The sequence below is a fragment of the Mustela nigripes genome, chromosome 10 (genome assembly GCF_022355385.1).
Source record: "Mustela nigripes isolate SB6536 chromosome 10, MUSNIG.SB6536, whole genome shotgun sequence".
In the NCBI taxonomy this organism is placed as follows: Eukaryota; Metazoa; Chordata; class Mammalia; order Carnivora; family Mustelidae; genus Mustela; species Mustela nigripes.
In genome coordinates this window covers 64,890,138-64,905,421 of record NC_081566.1, presented here as the reverse complement: position 1 = coordinate 64,905,421, position 15,284 = coordinate 64,890,138, and the positions used below count along the sequence as shown (strand labels likewise).

The 15,284-nt window shown below is 55.3% G+C and overlaps 1 protein-coding gene across 1 annotated transcript; it reads right to left on the bottom strand.

The window, feature by feature from the left end:
- Positions 1-2,537: 2,537 nt before the first annotated feature.
- Positions 2,538-14,507, bottom strand: ETV3 (ETS variant transcription factor 3). Its single transcript, XM_059413597.1, has 4 exons — positions 14,428-14,507; positions 13,593-13,830; positions 12,249-12,364; positions 2,538-7,240 (listed from the first exon to the last, which is right to left on the bottom strand). The coding sequence occupies exons 1-4, from the start codon at positions 14,471-14,473 to the stop codon at positions 6,111-6,113; spliced, it is 1,530 nt and encodes a 509-aa protein (XP_059269580.1). The 5' UTR covers positions 14,474-14,507; the 3' UTR covers positions 2,538-6,110.
- Positions 14,508-15,284: the final 777 nt, after the last annotated feature.

The window sequence follows — 15,284 nt, the reverse complement described above, 5'->3', positions numbered from 1 at the left end:
GTGGGACTCGATCCCCGGACTCTGGGATCATGACCTGAGCTGAAGGCAGAGGCATAACCCACTGAGCCACCCAGGCGCCCCTTTATTTTTTTATTTTTTAAAGATTTTATTTATTTATTTGACAGAGAGAAATCACAAGTGGGCAGAGAGGCAGAGAGAGAGAGAGGAGGAAGCAGGCTCCCCGCTGAGCAGAGAGCCCGATGCGGGACTCGATCCCAGGACCCCGAGATCATGACCTGAACCGAAGGCAGCGGCTTAACCCACTGAGCCACCCAGGCGCCCCTTTATTTTTAAAGATTTTTATTTAATTGAGAGAGAGAGAGAGAAAGGGGGAGAGAGGGAGCATGAGTGGGGTGGCGGGTTGCTGGCAGAGGGAGAAGCAGGCTCCCTGCTGAGCAGGGAGCCCAATACGGGACTTGATCCCGGGACTCTGGGATCATGAAGGATCATGTCCTGAGCCCAAGGCAGACGCTTCATGGACTAAGCCACACAGGCGTCTGCACACACCCTTAAAACACTTTTTTTTGTGGAGGTCTGAAGGCAGGCGAGTGAAGCTGGCACATGTGGGGCGACCCTGGCAAAAGGCAGCAAGGGAAAGACCCTGGGGGGTATCAGGGCCCAGCCCGAGAGGGACGGACGTTGGCTCACTCTTCTCTGGTCCCCATTTGGAGTGAGAACATCAACCCTGGGCGCACTGGGCTGGCGGGCAGGTCGGCAGGGAGGGAGACTGAGCACGCAGGTGGAGGTGGGAGGGCAGGCGCGGGCGCGCTGTCCCCGAGGGTGGACCCAGGCGCTGCGGCGGGGCTTCGTGCCTTCAGCAGGTGGCACCTATCTGGGGCCTGGAAGCTTGCCACAAAGACACCGTGTAGCCTGCACTGCCACTGCTCCCTCGTCCCTTCGCCTGTGCAGTTCCAAGCCTGCGTCCCTTACCCCAACAACCAAGCCCCCTCCATGCGTCCAACAAACATCTGTCCGGCGTCCGGAGGCTTCGGCGCTCGGTTTCTGACCGTCCCGCGAGCGGCCAGTGCACAGAGCGCCGGGGGCGGCGCGGAGGTCCGTGCGCAGCAGCACAGCCCTCAGGGGTCCGGGGAAGGAAGGGAGGGTGTAACTGGCCGGGCGGGGCGCAGGGAGGGAGGGCGCTGTGGGCAGCGGGACAGACCAGGGGTCGGCCAGCCTGAAAGGCCCTCAGGCAGAGTGGTGGACCACGGTGACAGCAGTTACCAGCTGTGACTCAGTGTCGCCTCGGTAACATGGGGCTACACAGTACCCGCTTCAGCCGGCCATCATGAGGTGGAACCTGTGGACACCAGGCTGCCCGGTGCGGGGTCACTGCCCATGCTGCGAGCTGAAGAGCTGAACGCTCAAAGCCAGACGCTGGGGCCCTCGTCTCTAACCTGCACCGGGCTGCGTCCCTAACCCAGCTGCCTGCTTCTGCTTCCAGCCGTGGGAGGTGGTCCGGGGCTCCACCAGTCACTTCACTGGTGCCCGGGCCCCGATCTGACAGGCGGGGTGGTTCCCGGGGCCCGATCACCACGCTCCTCACCGGCCAGGAGAATGGTAAACTCTTGGAAAACACCGGGGACAGCCACTGCCAGCCGAGTGAAATGCGGCCTCCCCAGGCATCTCCTAAGACCTTTCATGACCTGTCCTAGCTGGCCTCTCCAGCCTTGCCCCTCACGGAGCCCAGTCTACCCAAACTCACAGGCCCCTTGGAGAGGAGTGAAACTTATCACCCGGCTAGGACTCTACACACGTGGGGACCTCAGGGGGACGTGAGGGGACTCAGCTGGCACCATCCTTTGCAGGCTACGTCGTGGGACGCTCAGCATCCCAGCAAGACCCCTGCTGTTCCTCCAGACTCCCGTCCCCCACCGGCTTCTCTAGTGCTGGCTTGTCACGTGCTCCACAAAACCACCTTGACGGAGGTGTAGTTCACACACCGCAGAATTCACCCTCTCGGAGTGACCGTGACTCCGTGAGCTGTGCGACGGCCAGCACGCGCTGCGCAACACTGCCATCCCTCCGAGGACACGTGGGTCGACACCCCGCTCACCTTGGCCGCCACCGGCCTTGGCTCCGTCTCAGCAGACTTGCCTATTCTGGGCATTTCCTATCGACAGAGCCAGACAGAGTGTGGCCTGCTGGGTCTGGTTTCGTCAGGCACTTTTTTTTTTTTTAATTTTAACTCTAAAGTAAGCTCTATGCCCAACGCAGGGCTTGAACTCATCACGCTGAGGTCAAGAGCCGTGTGTCCCACCCACCCAGCCCGGTGGACGCCCCTGTGCCGTGCACTCTTCATCTTTGGCACAATCTTGATGTAGAAATTCCCCCTGCACACCGGTGCCCCTGGCTTTAGCTGTCCCTTCTCTGGCAGCGGCCGGTAATGCCAGGATAAGACAGTCCCCGAAGCCATCGGACCTGCCTCCTCCCTGCGCGACGGGAAGAAGGGGGTGGGGTGGGGTGGGTGGGCACAGGCTCGGCAAGTTCTCGGCCAGGTCGGCCCTGGCGCAGCACATCAACACCACCAACGCCCTGCAGACGTTACTTAAAAGTATTTTTTTATTTAACTTTAATTTCTGAGGTAAAATACTTTTTTCTTTCAACTTCCATAACAAAATACAGAGCTATCAGATACCCCTGGAAAAAATATGTATATTATACATATATCTCTATAACATTACATCATATATATATAGAATATATATGCGAAAATCTGAAGACTGTATAGGAAGTAGGACGTCTAAAAGGCACTGCACGATGGAGTCGGTCACGTACACCCACGTACGCATACACACTTCCCTCCGCTGCGACGGGCGACTCACGATGTCCCGGTCACGCGCGAAGGTCTCACTCACAAATCCGTGCCTCACAATTTTATGACTCAAACAACGCCCAGGCATTCAAAACAAATGAACTGATAACTCTCCCCACCCCCCAAAGTGAAAAATAGAACAGTTCTTGAAAGACTGAATCGAAAAAATGTTTAAGCAAAATTAAAACGTTCCATTACTCTTTACAAAACAAAAAGTACAAACATAATCACGGAATAAATAAAAAACGAGGGACAAACAGCCAACTGACTACCCGCTTGGTGAGAAGTGCTGTACCCGACTGTGATTTAATGCTTCCGAACGCCTCCTGGCTCACGGAGGACCGGGGCGCAGAGCGTCCCTGCTCACGCTGGCGAGCCGGCTTAATGCAGTGCAGCCTGAAGACGGGGCTGAAGGGACCTGGGGAGTCGCTTACGGGACACCCCAGCCGTCCCTAAACAAAAAAAAAGGAGCTCAGCAGCGGCTGTTCTTAAGAGATCTGTTTTCTCCTACGGTAAAAGCAAACTGTTTCCATGAACAAGTTCTTAATGAAATTTCAAGATTTATATCTGCAAAGTTTTACATGTTTGGCACAGCGAAATTTGGAAACAATCGGGGGAGAAAACGGTCTGGTTTTATGTCCCCCTTTTCCTTCTGCTGCCAGACAGTGATGAAAAGTGCGCGAGAAAAGGCCTGGCTTTGTGCCCGACTGGCGACAGGTGCTGCCAGGAGCGGGTCCGGCAGGGTGAGAAAGCACCCCCGACCCCGTTACCCCAGGAAATGCCGATGACTTTCCCATCCCCGGTCCCCTTCCCGAGCAAGCCCAAGCCTGGCTCTGCGGGAGGCCCCCGGCCCCGGCCCCGGCGTGCAGCGCGCATCAACCAATGACACTGCGGAAGGGCAGTCAAGGAAACAGTACGACACCAACCGGTTCCTTAAAGCCGAAAACATTTTTCATGGAGTTGAACATTTTTCGAGTGTGGTTTTTCAAGTTAAAAGCAGTGACTTTTTGTTCCAACAGAAGCAGCATCTAGCAGTTAGTTCCGGCACTTGGGTTCCAGGGGGTTCCGGGTATGCCTGCGGATTTCTCTCCCTCTTATTTTAAAGGCCTCAAGTTTCTATTCCTGAGTTCGTACCGACACGTGCCGGCCCTCTGCTCTCGCGGACAGAGCGGGGAGCCAGCCAGCCTCCCTGGTTAGACTGGGCGAGGCCAAGCAGAGAGCCGTCCCGCACCCGCCCGGGCTTGCTTTCCGATCCGAGGTAAGAGGTGCAGAGAGAGAAATGGGCAAAAACATAACCAAGCAAAAGGAGCCTGAACAGGGAGCCCTCTGCAGCCCGACCAAGCCCGAGCTGGCGAGAGACCGCGCCCCCAACCCCTTCCCTAGGGAAAGACAAGTCACTATTTGGAATCTGAACTGAACAGGACGATGCTTGCCAGACAACAGCATGACGGACTCGAGTCATCCCGAGCCCCCGGTCGACCCCCTCCCCGGCTGACCGCTTCCCGCCCCGCACGCGTGGGCTCCTTTCAGGAAGATCCCCAACCCCGCTCAGAGACAACCCCGAACGCTGCTCAGGGTACAGAGAGTCCACTTAGGCTAAGGTGGAGTCGGGGTCTCTCCAGTCCCCAGACGGCGCCCCCGGGCCTGCTTCTAGCCTCCATGGGCCACACAGCCCTCCCCTCTCTCCCCGCCTCCTTGACATCAGGCATGCGCGAGCTGCCTGGGCACCACCTCTGCGTGCCTGTGACGGCCCGTGTGGACGGGTCCCGCACGGTCAGCGCGGTCACGTGCGTGCACAGGCGAGTGGCCGTGGCTTCTCTGCCCCCCGGGCTGCCCCTTCTGCTTCATGCAAGAGCGCCACCCTCCCAGTCCTTCGTGCTGACGGGAGGGGCCTTCCCACGGAGAAACCGCTCCGGCCTGTGCACCGGTCTCCCGCGCCACCGAGTAGCGTGAGGACGAGAACAATCTAGGCAAGTGGGCGTTGCAGGGATGGCACCACCACAACGGGACAGACGGACGCGGCTCCTTCACTCCCACCAGGCTCTGGCGTCTGGCTACCTCCCGTGTCTCTGTCCACTCCGCCTTCAGCCTCGACAAACATCCCCTCACACCCCAGCGACCTTCTGTGCTACGGGGTTCCATCAGCCCCGAGCTCCCGCCACCCTGCCGTTCTGCTCCCCGGCCCCATGAAGTCAAGGAGGGACCACCGAACCCCAAGTCCACATGTCACCATGTTGCAACATCCCTGGGTTGTCTGAAGAGTTGTCCGTCCCTTTTACAGGTTTATGCTGACAGACCCGTAGCACGTGACGAAAGTGTGTTCATTGTTAAGGCTTCACTTAGGACACGGTCAGAGACCCAGACGCAGCGCAGACATCTCCAGGGTCGGGCTGCTCGGTGGACTCACTCAGTCGCTGCGGTCTGGCTCCCCGAACCCACAATGGAAAAGGAAAAAGGAAGATCATTTTTGTGTTCTGTTTGTAAAGGCATCGGGTTGCTTCCTCACGCCCTCTTCTTTCGTCCCTGAACGAGAGCTTACGAGTCCTCATGGCTTTCAGCAGGTGAAGGAGGGGCGCGTGCGAGGGGCCCACAGCCCAGCTGCCCGCCCCCCACGCCGCCGCCCCGCGCCTCGGCCCTCCCGGCCCCCGGGACTGGCGCCGTGGCTCCTGCTTCCTGCAGCTGGTTTTTTGAGAAGGAAAGGAAAAAAAAGCCAAACAACAACAAAGGAAGAGAGAAAAAAAAAAGCAACATCTGAACATGCCCCGTCCCAGCAAGACTGGGATTCCCTTCCTCCTCCCCCAAAGGAACTACACAGAAACACTTCAGGCAACACATTGGTATAATGGTCTCTCGCTGCTCAGCCTCCCCACCACGCCATACTCCCCTCTCCCTCTCTCTCCGAGCAAAAGAAATTCATTAATGGCTTTTCAGAGATAAATACAATAGAAAAGAAAAGTCTGGAACCTGAACTGCAGCGGGACCAAGGGCACCTCGGCCCCCTGGGAGTCTGCCGGAGCGTGAGAAGCTTCCTCCCCAGGAAGCAAAGGTGCTTCCTCCTTTCAGTTCACCAGCCTTCCTGGGTGCTACTCCCCAGGAAAGAGGTGTTCATGTCCCCCTAATTTACAACAGAAGACACCCATCCCATCCCCCAGACATAAAAATACAAGTCTATGCCCCTAGAAGGATCAAACCAGTCTAAGTCCCTCCCTCCCTCCCCCCGACCCTGACCTCTCGCTACATAAATACACGGAGGATGCCTCTGATGACGGGAGACACCGCTCCCGAGCCGCTTCCAGTCCTAGGCGTCGGCGGCGGCCGTGGCCAGGCCCCGGGGCCCGGGCCCGCTCCAGAGGACCCTGCTGCTCTTGCTTGGCTCTCGGGCTTCGGGGGCGCCATTCCAGCGCCGCTTCAGCCGGAGCTTGGGGGGCATGAGGGCGTCTTCCTTCTTCTCCGGCACGCCAGGCTCTCTGCCGGGCCTGTCCTCGCTGTCGTCAGTCACCGCTAGGGCTTCTTCACTCGGGCTGCTCACGGCGCTGGGCGGCCAGACCGGCGCGGCCGGTCGGGCAAAGACGGTGCCTTTCTCCTCCTCCGTGGTCCTGCTCGGCGCAGCGCCCTCCTCGCGGGAGTGCTCCTCCTCTCGCCCCGACGGCCGGAGACTCTCGGGATCCTTGTCGGAGGCCGGCTCCACCTTAATTCTTGGGGGGACAGGAGCCGCGGCGGGCGCGGTGGCCGGGCCAGACTGCGCACTACTCTCCGCCCTCTCCCGGTTCTTCCGCCCGGCGGGAGGCGGCTGCAGCTTGATGGAGAACTGGGCTGACTCCTCGGGATGCATCTGGCACTGCAGCGGCGGGACCATGAGTCCTGGGTAGCGGGGAAAGGTCCGGGGACTCAGATGGTAGTTGAACACAGAGCAGGCCTGAGAGTGAAGGTAGTGTTTCATTTCCTCGGGGTTGAAGGAGAAGCAGCTGCTGCCGGTGAAGGGGCTGAGGCCTGGCGACGGGCTGTAGGAGAAGACGGTGGGAGTCAGGGAGAGAGCCGGCGAGATGGGGACGTTCAGAACACCTCCGCGGCCAGGCAGCGGGGAGACCGCGAAGGGACTGTGCGGGTCAGGGTACACCCCGGGCCTGCTGAACAGAGGAAGCATGATGTCAGGCTTGCGTTTCTGATGGCCGAGCCCTCCTGCGATGGAGCTCCGGGAGGACAGGAGATCCACGCCCCGGCGCCAGTCGGCGGCTGAGCCGTCCTCCAGCTCCGGAAGCTCCCCCTTTCTATCTGCGCCATTGCTCGACTCCTGGCCAGAAGCAGCGAGGGAGCTCGCGGAGAACCGGCCCGGCTGCACGTCACTCGGTGGAGAATGGGGGTCCAGAGGTGGGAAATGGAACCGGGAAGAGGCGGTTGGCACTGGTGGCGCACTCTGGGGAACCACACCTGTGATGGTGGAGAAGACAAAGGCCGCTTTAGAGGACTGGCCATGCATCGTCAGCACGGTCACTCATGCTACGTGAGCCCGAGATGTTTCCACCTTGTTCCGACAGGAAGCCAACACTCCAGCTGTGCTGACTCCCTCTGCTCCCCGTCTTCCCAGGAGCACAGCTCAGCTTCCACTACTTGAGCCGGCTGCCACCTCTCCCTAGCCCTTGCGACTCTGTCTTCACCCTTTACTGCCTGAGACAAACACTTATTGTTCATCGGGACTCGAACATCGATTCTATGAAGGTGGGGACCTCCTACTGTTCACAACGAGCAGTAAAGCAGCTCGTGGTTAACACCTCGTTGGGGCTCGTTTGGGCTCGGTACACGTCAGCTGAAGGAACAGACGGGTGGGCACATGAGCCTTCTCTCCTCCAACTCGAAGTACTACGTGTAGGTCCCCTGCGGCAATTCTCACCTCGCTAAACAGTCTCCTTTTATTTTCATAGTTTTGGTTTTATCTATCAAGCAAGAAGCAAACTAAACACAAACACTGGAAATGATGCGCGGAAGGCGATGCATTAGAAGCCCAAAGACCAGCCCTCACACAGATGGAATCGGGCAAGACCAGATTTAGAACGGAAGCAGATTAGGAAAGGAAAGGCCGTGGAAGACTTTTTACCATTTCTGATATAAAATCACCACAGAGATTCAAGTATTTCCCGACCTCTGAATCTGTCTCTCTCTAACGCAGTCTACGCAGCGGTCTCCATTCCCACCCTGCTCGCACTGTGCTCAGGCCCCGAGCAGGCTGGGGGACAGCACGGGACCGCCCCCCAACCCCAGTCCCTCTCCCGGGTCGGCCTGCTAAAACTGAAACTCGCCTCAAAGCAGAAACCGACTCCAGGCTAAACACGTCAAATTCAGAGGCCCACAGGTTCTCCACTCCCCCAAAAGGTCCTTCTCTGAACAGGGCCTAAGAAAGGTGTGCCACCAGAGGCCTCCGAGACCCTTCGGGTTCCTGGGAGGCACTGGAGGCTTCGGTAAGTGATGCCACAAGGATTTTTTACACTCTGGGTCAGAGACAAGGGAGAAGGAAAAGTAAGGAAAGCCCAGTGGGGGTATGGTGACCTAGAAGAAGAAACAAAACAGGGCGTGAAGCCTGGCGTGACTGGGAAGTGCCCCCATCAGCTGCCTCCTTCCGTTTCCGAGTAACGGGCCTTCCTCGGCCAGGACCCTGGGTTTGGCTGTCATGGACATCGCGGAGCGGCACTTCCCAAACTGAAGTTCCACAGAAACTGCTCTTTGTCCCCTAAAGCCAATGACCCGATCCTTCAATCGGGAAATGCTGATGCCTGACCTTGCATGTAATGTGACTGGAATCAAGAAGGTGCCAGGCCCAGAGTCTCCTGCTGGCCCACTAGAGCAGCTACAATTCTAGCTACTGTCTGATTCATTTGGGTCTGGATGTATGTCAAGAGCTCATCTACTGAAAAGCAAAAAACCACCTTCCACGTGTGCCGAAGGACTACAGGAGTATAAGGCGTGGGGGCGGGAGGGCGGAGCGAAAGGCCTGTCCCCCGAACGATCTACTTTTGTTTCTTTTGAAACGGGAGGGTCCTCCCTTCTTTACGCAGGGGAAGCCACACTGTACATTTGCAAGAGCAGAGAACACACGGCACGTTCCACACAAACTTAGGGAAGGTGTGACCAAGGAGCAATGCTGGTGGGGGCGCTTGGGACCCTCACCTCGGACCCAGTGCAGCCGCCCCACTGTCTCACGGGGTATGCGGAGACAACAGGTCCAAGGCTTTGTTTGACAAAACAAGCTTCCTGCGTCCACAGCCCTGAGTAACACTGCTCTGGAAGCAGACGACCTTCAAGGAGCCACTGGGAAACGGGAGCGGCCGAGCGGAAACATCCGGAAACGGGAGCAGGCCGAGCTCCTGCACCTTCTGTTCCGTGGCACGTGACCAAATGGCTTTTGGCCCCTTTTGGCAAAATGGAAATAACAAGACCCTTGCCTAGGTTCAGACCCTGGCTCCACCATTTCCTTGCTGTGTGGCGCTGGAACACTTACTTACCTTTCTGTGCCTCCGTTCCTTATCTGTAAGAGGGACAGCGGCAGGACGAATCTTCATGTTATGAAAACTTAAAGGGTAACAGTATTGGCACACGGCAAACTGTGTGTCAGGTATTTGTTAAGACAAGTAATTTTTTATTACACAATAATCACACTTTAAAAGCAAAAACTGTAAAAAGCACATACTGTTGGAATATGCACCATAGAGGAAACAAGAATCGTGGAGTCGTGTTAAATTTCCTAGGTATGTTAACGTTACTGGGGTCATGCAGGAGAATGTTCTGTACCTAGGGGATACGCGAAGTACACAGGGGACAAATGTCACGATGTCCATAACTTAACCTCAAAATAACTTAAAAAGTACGTGTTAAGAGGAAAGACATATGTGGCAACAGTGTCAATCATTAGTGAATCTAGAGAGGACACATGGGTGTTCACAGTTCTGTTTTTCCCCATTTTTCTATGAGTTTAAAGTTTTCCAAGAGAAAGAAATATGACCCAGCAGGGTGGGGGCACGGAGGCCCGGGGTGAGAGCTCCGGAGCCCGCCCGGCCCCGCCAGCTGAGCACTTTCCTCGTTTCCTCTGGATGTTCCCACAGTTTCTTATGAAGGACAATAAGTGTTCAAAGGTACAGAATAATGCATTTTATAGCTTTCAGGAGTAATGACGACGTACTGGATGCAGAAGCACTCCCCGCACCATCCGAGTATCAGGCATTCTACCCTGTACTGTCAGAGCTGAGGAAGTCGATGTGGAGAGGGAGGAAGAGCGCTCACTTTGCTTCTTACTCCAGACCTCTGGGTCATTTGGGCAGGTACCAGCGCCACCCAGACAGGACCTCTCTGACCTCGAAGTCCACACAGCTCAGCTGCCTCGAGAGCTCGCCACATTCCTCAGGGCTACTCTCAACTGTGCTCAACCTCACCTATCTTATCTCTCCTGCTAACTCTGAAGTTCCTCGAGAGAAAGACCTCCTCCATAATCTTTTCTTTTTGTTTTTAGGACGGGCGTCCTAGTGGGGGGTGGGTGGGGAGGAACGCAGGACTGTTCAGCACAAGCTGGATTTCTAGCTCAGTCTCTCAGGAATGGTTTCCCGAGAAGCCGTTCAGCAGGTAACTGTGCTAAACCTGCCCGTGTCCATCTTGGACGTCGCGGTCCTCCATAATCTTCTCATTTGTAAAATGTGAATATTGAGATACACGCTTTACAGCCGGCCGGGAGAGTTAAAGGTGGTCCCTCACAAAAACACCAACCAAAAGTACGTCCGTGAAACAAACACTCAGCAAACGTCATCTTTCCTGTCACCGTAAAAGTTGAATCCGGAACATTTGGCCCTTCTGGGTAAATTTCTTTACGAGCTAATGACTCCTGCTCTTTGGCGTTATCTATACCCAGGATGTAAACAACCAAGCACATACCAAAACGAGATGCACACGCTCTCCCTTCCCTGTGACTTCATTCCACTAGGAATCAAGCTTTGTTAAGGATCAATGTTGGTCCCACTGCTTTCAGGGAGATGAGGCTATGGTAGGCCATTGCCATTAGGCCAGAAGACCAGAGTCTTCCCAGAGTGAGGATCCAGATTTTCTCACCCTGGACAGGCACATTACTCCCAAGGGCTGATGGGTGTACCCTGTTCCAGGCTGCCCAAGAGCTGGACTTCCGGATTTTCAATAGACAAAAATGGGTCAAAGGCATAACAAAACCAATGAAGCCCCTTCCGGTGGGGAGTAGAGGTGAATGGTATGGAACACCAACACGATCTCAGAATTGCCGGTATATCCACGTAGAGTCCAGATTCCTCTAGGTACACAGGAAGGGGGCAAGAGCGAAAACCAGAGCGAACGGATTCCCTTGGCTACAGTAGGTCTGATTTCCTAACACTTCTTTCTCAGGCACCAGGAAAGAAAACAGGTTGTAATTAGATGCATTCCAATACCACTTTTTTTTTTTAACACATGCCCCAGGGACAGGAGGGCGTGGCTACAGGAGAGAGGAGATGGAACTGTACCGATAGCAGCATCAAGCCCGAACTGCCCTAACTTGTTGTGTGTAGTTAGTGACCTATCTGCAGTGGATCTCAGCAGTATAGTCTCAGCCACACCCTGCTCCGATTTTTCAAGTTTCTTCCGACTCTTCTCTGAGAAGTCAGACTACTGCAGCACAATCAGCTTTCTTGGCTTTAACACACATGGCCACGGAGTACAGACGGACGGGTCAGAAACTAGTTAAACACCATCTACTTTCCTAGGGAGGGAGAGGTCTTGACTCTGAAATGAAACCAACCAAGCCCCTACAGAGAGACTGGACAGAGGCTGCCCTGAAGCCCCGTGAGGAGCTGTGATGGAGAGCTACGCGCAGGCAGCCCGGACGGGAAGCCTTGCTGCACTTGAGAGCAAAGAAGGTCAAGTAACCCCAGATCTTACTCTCTGAGGTGCTGGTGCAGATCAAAGACACTGCTTCTCACTGCAAACACAGACCTCCCCTTCTGTGATTAAGGATGCTGTGGTTTTGATGATATTCACTTGATAAGGGAGAGCTTGGTAGTTTCATAGAAAATCGGAAGTGCTTGTAGAAACCGGTACTCGTCTACGAAAGAGCCACGGGGCAGGGCGTTAACACTCTGAGTTCTAGACTGAAGGACAAACATGAACCTATGGAACGTAATTCCTAAAGACAACAGAGGAAGAGTATCTGGGAGACACAGATAATATGCTCGAAAGAGAACTAAATAAACAACAAATCTCTTGCGATCCAGCAGAGCCTGTCACTCCCCGCACAGGACAAACAGAGAAACCAGGGCAAGACCGTGGGGAAGACCGTGGGGCCAATCCACGCGACTCCAGTCTTTCTAAAAATCCTTTAACGTGCCAGGTCTTAGACGTGGGCTTTTAAACTTTTTTATCAACTCGGGATATCAAACGGAAAGAGTTTGCTTCTTACCACTCGACCGAATGTTGATGAATGGGTAGTTGGGCATCACCAGCTTGTTGAAGTTAAATTTATATGTAAACCTTTTCCCTTTTGTTTTATGAAGGATCCTCTTGTTGTAATAGTATCTGTAAAAATAGGAAAAGGTGTCACTGGATCTTCTGACAATTTCTGACACACACAGGTAGCCACTGATCAACAGTTCCCGCTCTAGGCATGACACGGAGACATCACTATTGTTCTCACAGAGCCCGGCCTTCGGATCGGGGCTGGGAGACTTACTCAATTTTCAAAGGAAGCTCTAAGTCCCTGGGTGGAGCTTTACAAAGGCAATCTCACTTAAAGATCCTGAACAGCTCTCCTAGTCCCAACCACCTTTTCCCTCTGTCACACTACAGTTTCAATTCCATAGTCCATTTCCTTCCTGTTCCCCTGTATGTCACTGCCCGGCCCAGGTGGGGGCAGACAAGTCTCTTGGGAGACCTGATCTGGCCAGTCTGGAGGCTGAGCACAAAGTGCAAATGAAGAAACGCATGACTGTTTTGTGGCAGCAGGTCCGACAACCATGCACCCTGACGGGGAAGACAGCAGGCAGCCTGGCCGGCCTCACTTTCACAAAGATGCAAGAGAGGCCCCAGCACAGCAGCTGCCCAGCTCTGACATTCAAGTCACTAAGAATGAAGAAAGGCAGGGGACTTGGGCAGCCCTGCAGCCTCTGGCCTGGCATCTCCTCGGTAGCACCGCTTATGCACGGCCTTCTGGCCCCTCGAGGGCGAAGAGGTTATGAAATGTAAAAACTGGCAAGGGCAAAATTAAGAACCTGAGAGAAGCTCAAGTGGCCAATCTTTAGACATGTCAGAGCAACCTGTGGACGGACAACCGAGCTCACAGACGTGGGTCTCGAACAGCGAGGTCAGGACCGTTCAGGGAGCCCTCTCCTGTGCGCTCTGCTTGCTTCGCTTTTCCCAGTTTCTTCCAGGAGAGCCGAAAGAAGAGAAATTCTAACAGACTTCCCACAGGGAAGCCTCAACTAATCTTCTGGATTACAAATGAGCTCCGATCCGTGTTTCACCACACACGCTCGCCCACTGCAGAGCAGAATCGGCTGTCTGTCAGGACCCAGTGCCAACCGCGCTGGAATTCCCTCCTACAGAGAACCAAAGATATGCCTCTTCTCCTCCGGTGCCTGTGCCACTCGGATTCAGCAGCTCCTCGACTCCCACTTCAAAGCCACACATGATTCACGGAGATAGTGCGTCTCTTACTGCCTGACACCCTTTTCATCCAACATTCACCCAGCTTCTTAGTCTCCCTCCCATCTGTTAACAGCACCGGTCTGGGAATCCCGTCCCTCACCTGAGGGCCCGGCTCAGCTTGTCATAGTTCATCTGGGGCTTGCACTTCCTGCGGCCCCAGAGGCGGGCCACCTCGTCGGGGTCCTTGATGACGAACTCCCCGTACTCTCCCTGCTGCCAGGCGATGACATGGCGGAACTCCTCCTTCTGCAGCAGCTCCAGGATGAAGTGCCACAGCTGGATCTGCCGGGAGCCCGGGGACGACTCGGTCTTGTAGGCCCAGTCCGGAAACTGATACCCTTTAATGTGAAAAGGGGAAGGTGCGGGGAGTCAGGAGTTAGGTTCACACATATCTGTATCCCCGACCTCATACTCCAATGCTCAGAATCTCTAGAGCGTTGTGTAAATGTGCCACAGACGCCCCTTCGGTCAGCTGCAGCTGACCACAACAGGGGAGAGGAAAGCATGGAGACGTCACCCTTCCTGTGGCGATCCTGCGCTCTGCTAGCGCGGGACACCAGCACCCAGTGCGCCAGCCTCTTGCCTCTCCTGCATTACTAAATCTCACACCTACTTTCCTGAGGGCAGGAACGTTCCAAAAGAAACAAACAGGAAAGACGAACTAACGTTTTAGGGAAACAGAGCTGAAACCCCCTTGTCCCTGAGGGTGGAACCATGTCTGTCACAGGGAGGAGACGCTAAGGCTTGGGACAAAGGTGGTGGCCAGACACGTTACCACACATCCTAAGAAACAAGCCTAGAGCTGGGCTAGCAGCAGCCGCCCAGGCAAGAGGCTGTGCAGCCCCGGTCAGACATTGTGAACAGAGCCCGAGCAGGGAGAAAAGGAAGCCCCGAGGGGCATCCAGGAGCAGGAGAGACGGTTGGCTTGTGCTCACCTCCACCTCCTTCTGGCTTCTCCACGAGGCTACAGCCTGCTTTCATCTTCGCCCTCCTGCCGAGAGACACAAGCCACAGCATTACTTAAGGTTCTCTTTCTTTATTCTCCTCCCAAGCTTTTCTGGCAGAGCCTTTCCCCAAACTTCCTTTCCGTGTCTTCCCTTCCTTATGTGATCCTTTTCCTTTCAAATATGTCGCCTCCAAACTGCTAATCCCCAAGTCACCAAATGTTGGTCCTCAGATCATCAGCGTCAAAGGCCGTCATTATCTCTCACCTGACTTTAAGCCACAGAGTGCAAACACTGTCTCCGTATTTGCTTCCTTCCTCCCGACCAGCCCTTCAGATGTAAGAAAGGAAGGCGGCCCAGACAAGCCGACAGTTTCTCTTCCATTACTAGACGGGCCCAGATGCCAAGACACACACGCCTGAGTTCACCCAGATGTACCAGTTTTAAAAAAGAGTAAAAAAACCCAAGTCCGTCTGACTGCAACTCCAGAAAACATCTGATTCTGATTTATTTTGCTGAATTACGGGAGATGGGAGAAGGAAGACCCCTCCCAGTCGGACACTGACCCCCTCCTCCCTGAGAAACACCGTGGGACCCAGGAAGTAAACACGCCACTCGCACAGCTACTCTCATCACTTTGAGAAACAGGTTTAGACTTTCTCCCTCTGACGGGAAGGAAGGGAGGCGAGCACTTCTGAGAACCTTCTGTTCCCAAGGCGCCGCCGGGAGCCCCGCTGTGGTCTGCACGCAGCCCGGCCAGGGTTACAGCTCCAGCCCAGCCCGGGTTACAGCTCCAGCCCAGCCCGGGTTACAGCTCCAGCCCGGCCCGGGTTACAGCTCCAGCCCGG

What these genes read in the sequence shown, in the direction of transcription:
- ETV3 (XM_059413597.1), bottom strand. Translation starts at nt 14,473, where the DNA reads ATGAAAGCAGGCTGTAGCCTCGTGGAGAAGCCAGAAGGAGGTGGAG. An exon ending in GAAGCCAGAAGGAGGTGGAG is followed by an intron (nt 13,831 to 14,427) that starts GTGAGCACAAGC and finishes TTCACATTAAAG; the next exon opens with GGTATCAGTTTCCGGACTGG. An exon ending in AAGCTGAGCCGGGCCCTCAG is followed by an intron (nt 12,365 to 13,592) that starts GTGAGGGACGGG and finishes CTATTTTTACAG; the next exon opens with ATACTATTACAACAAGAGGA.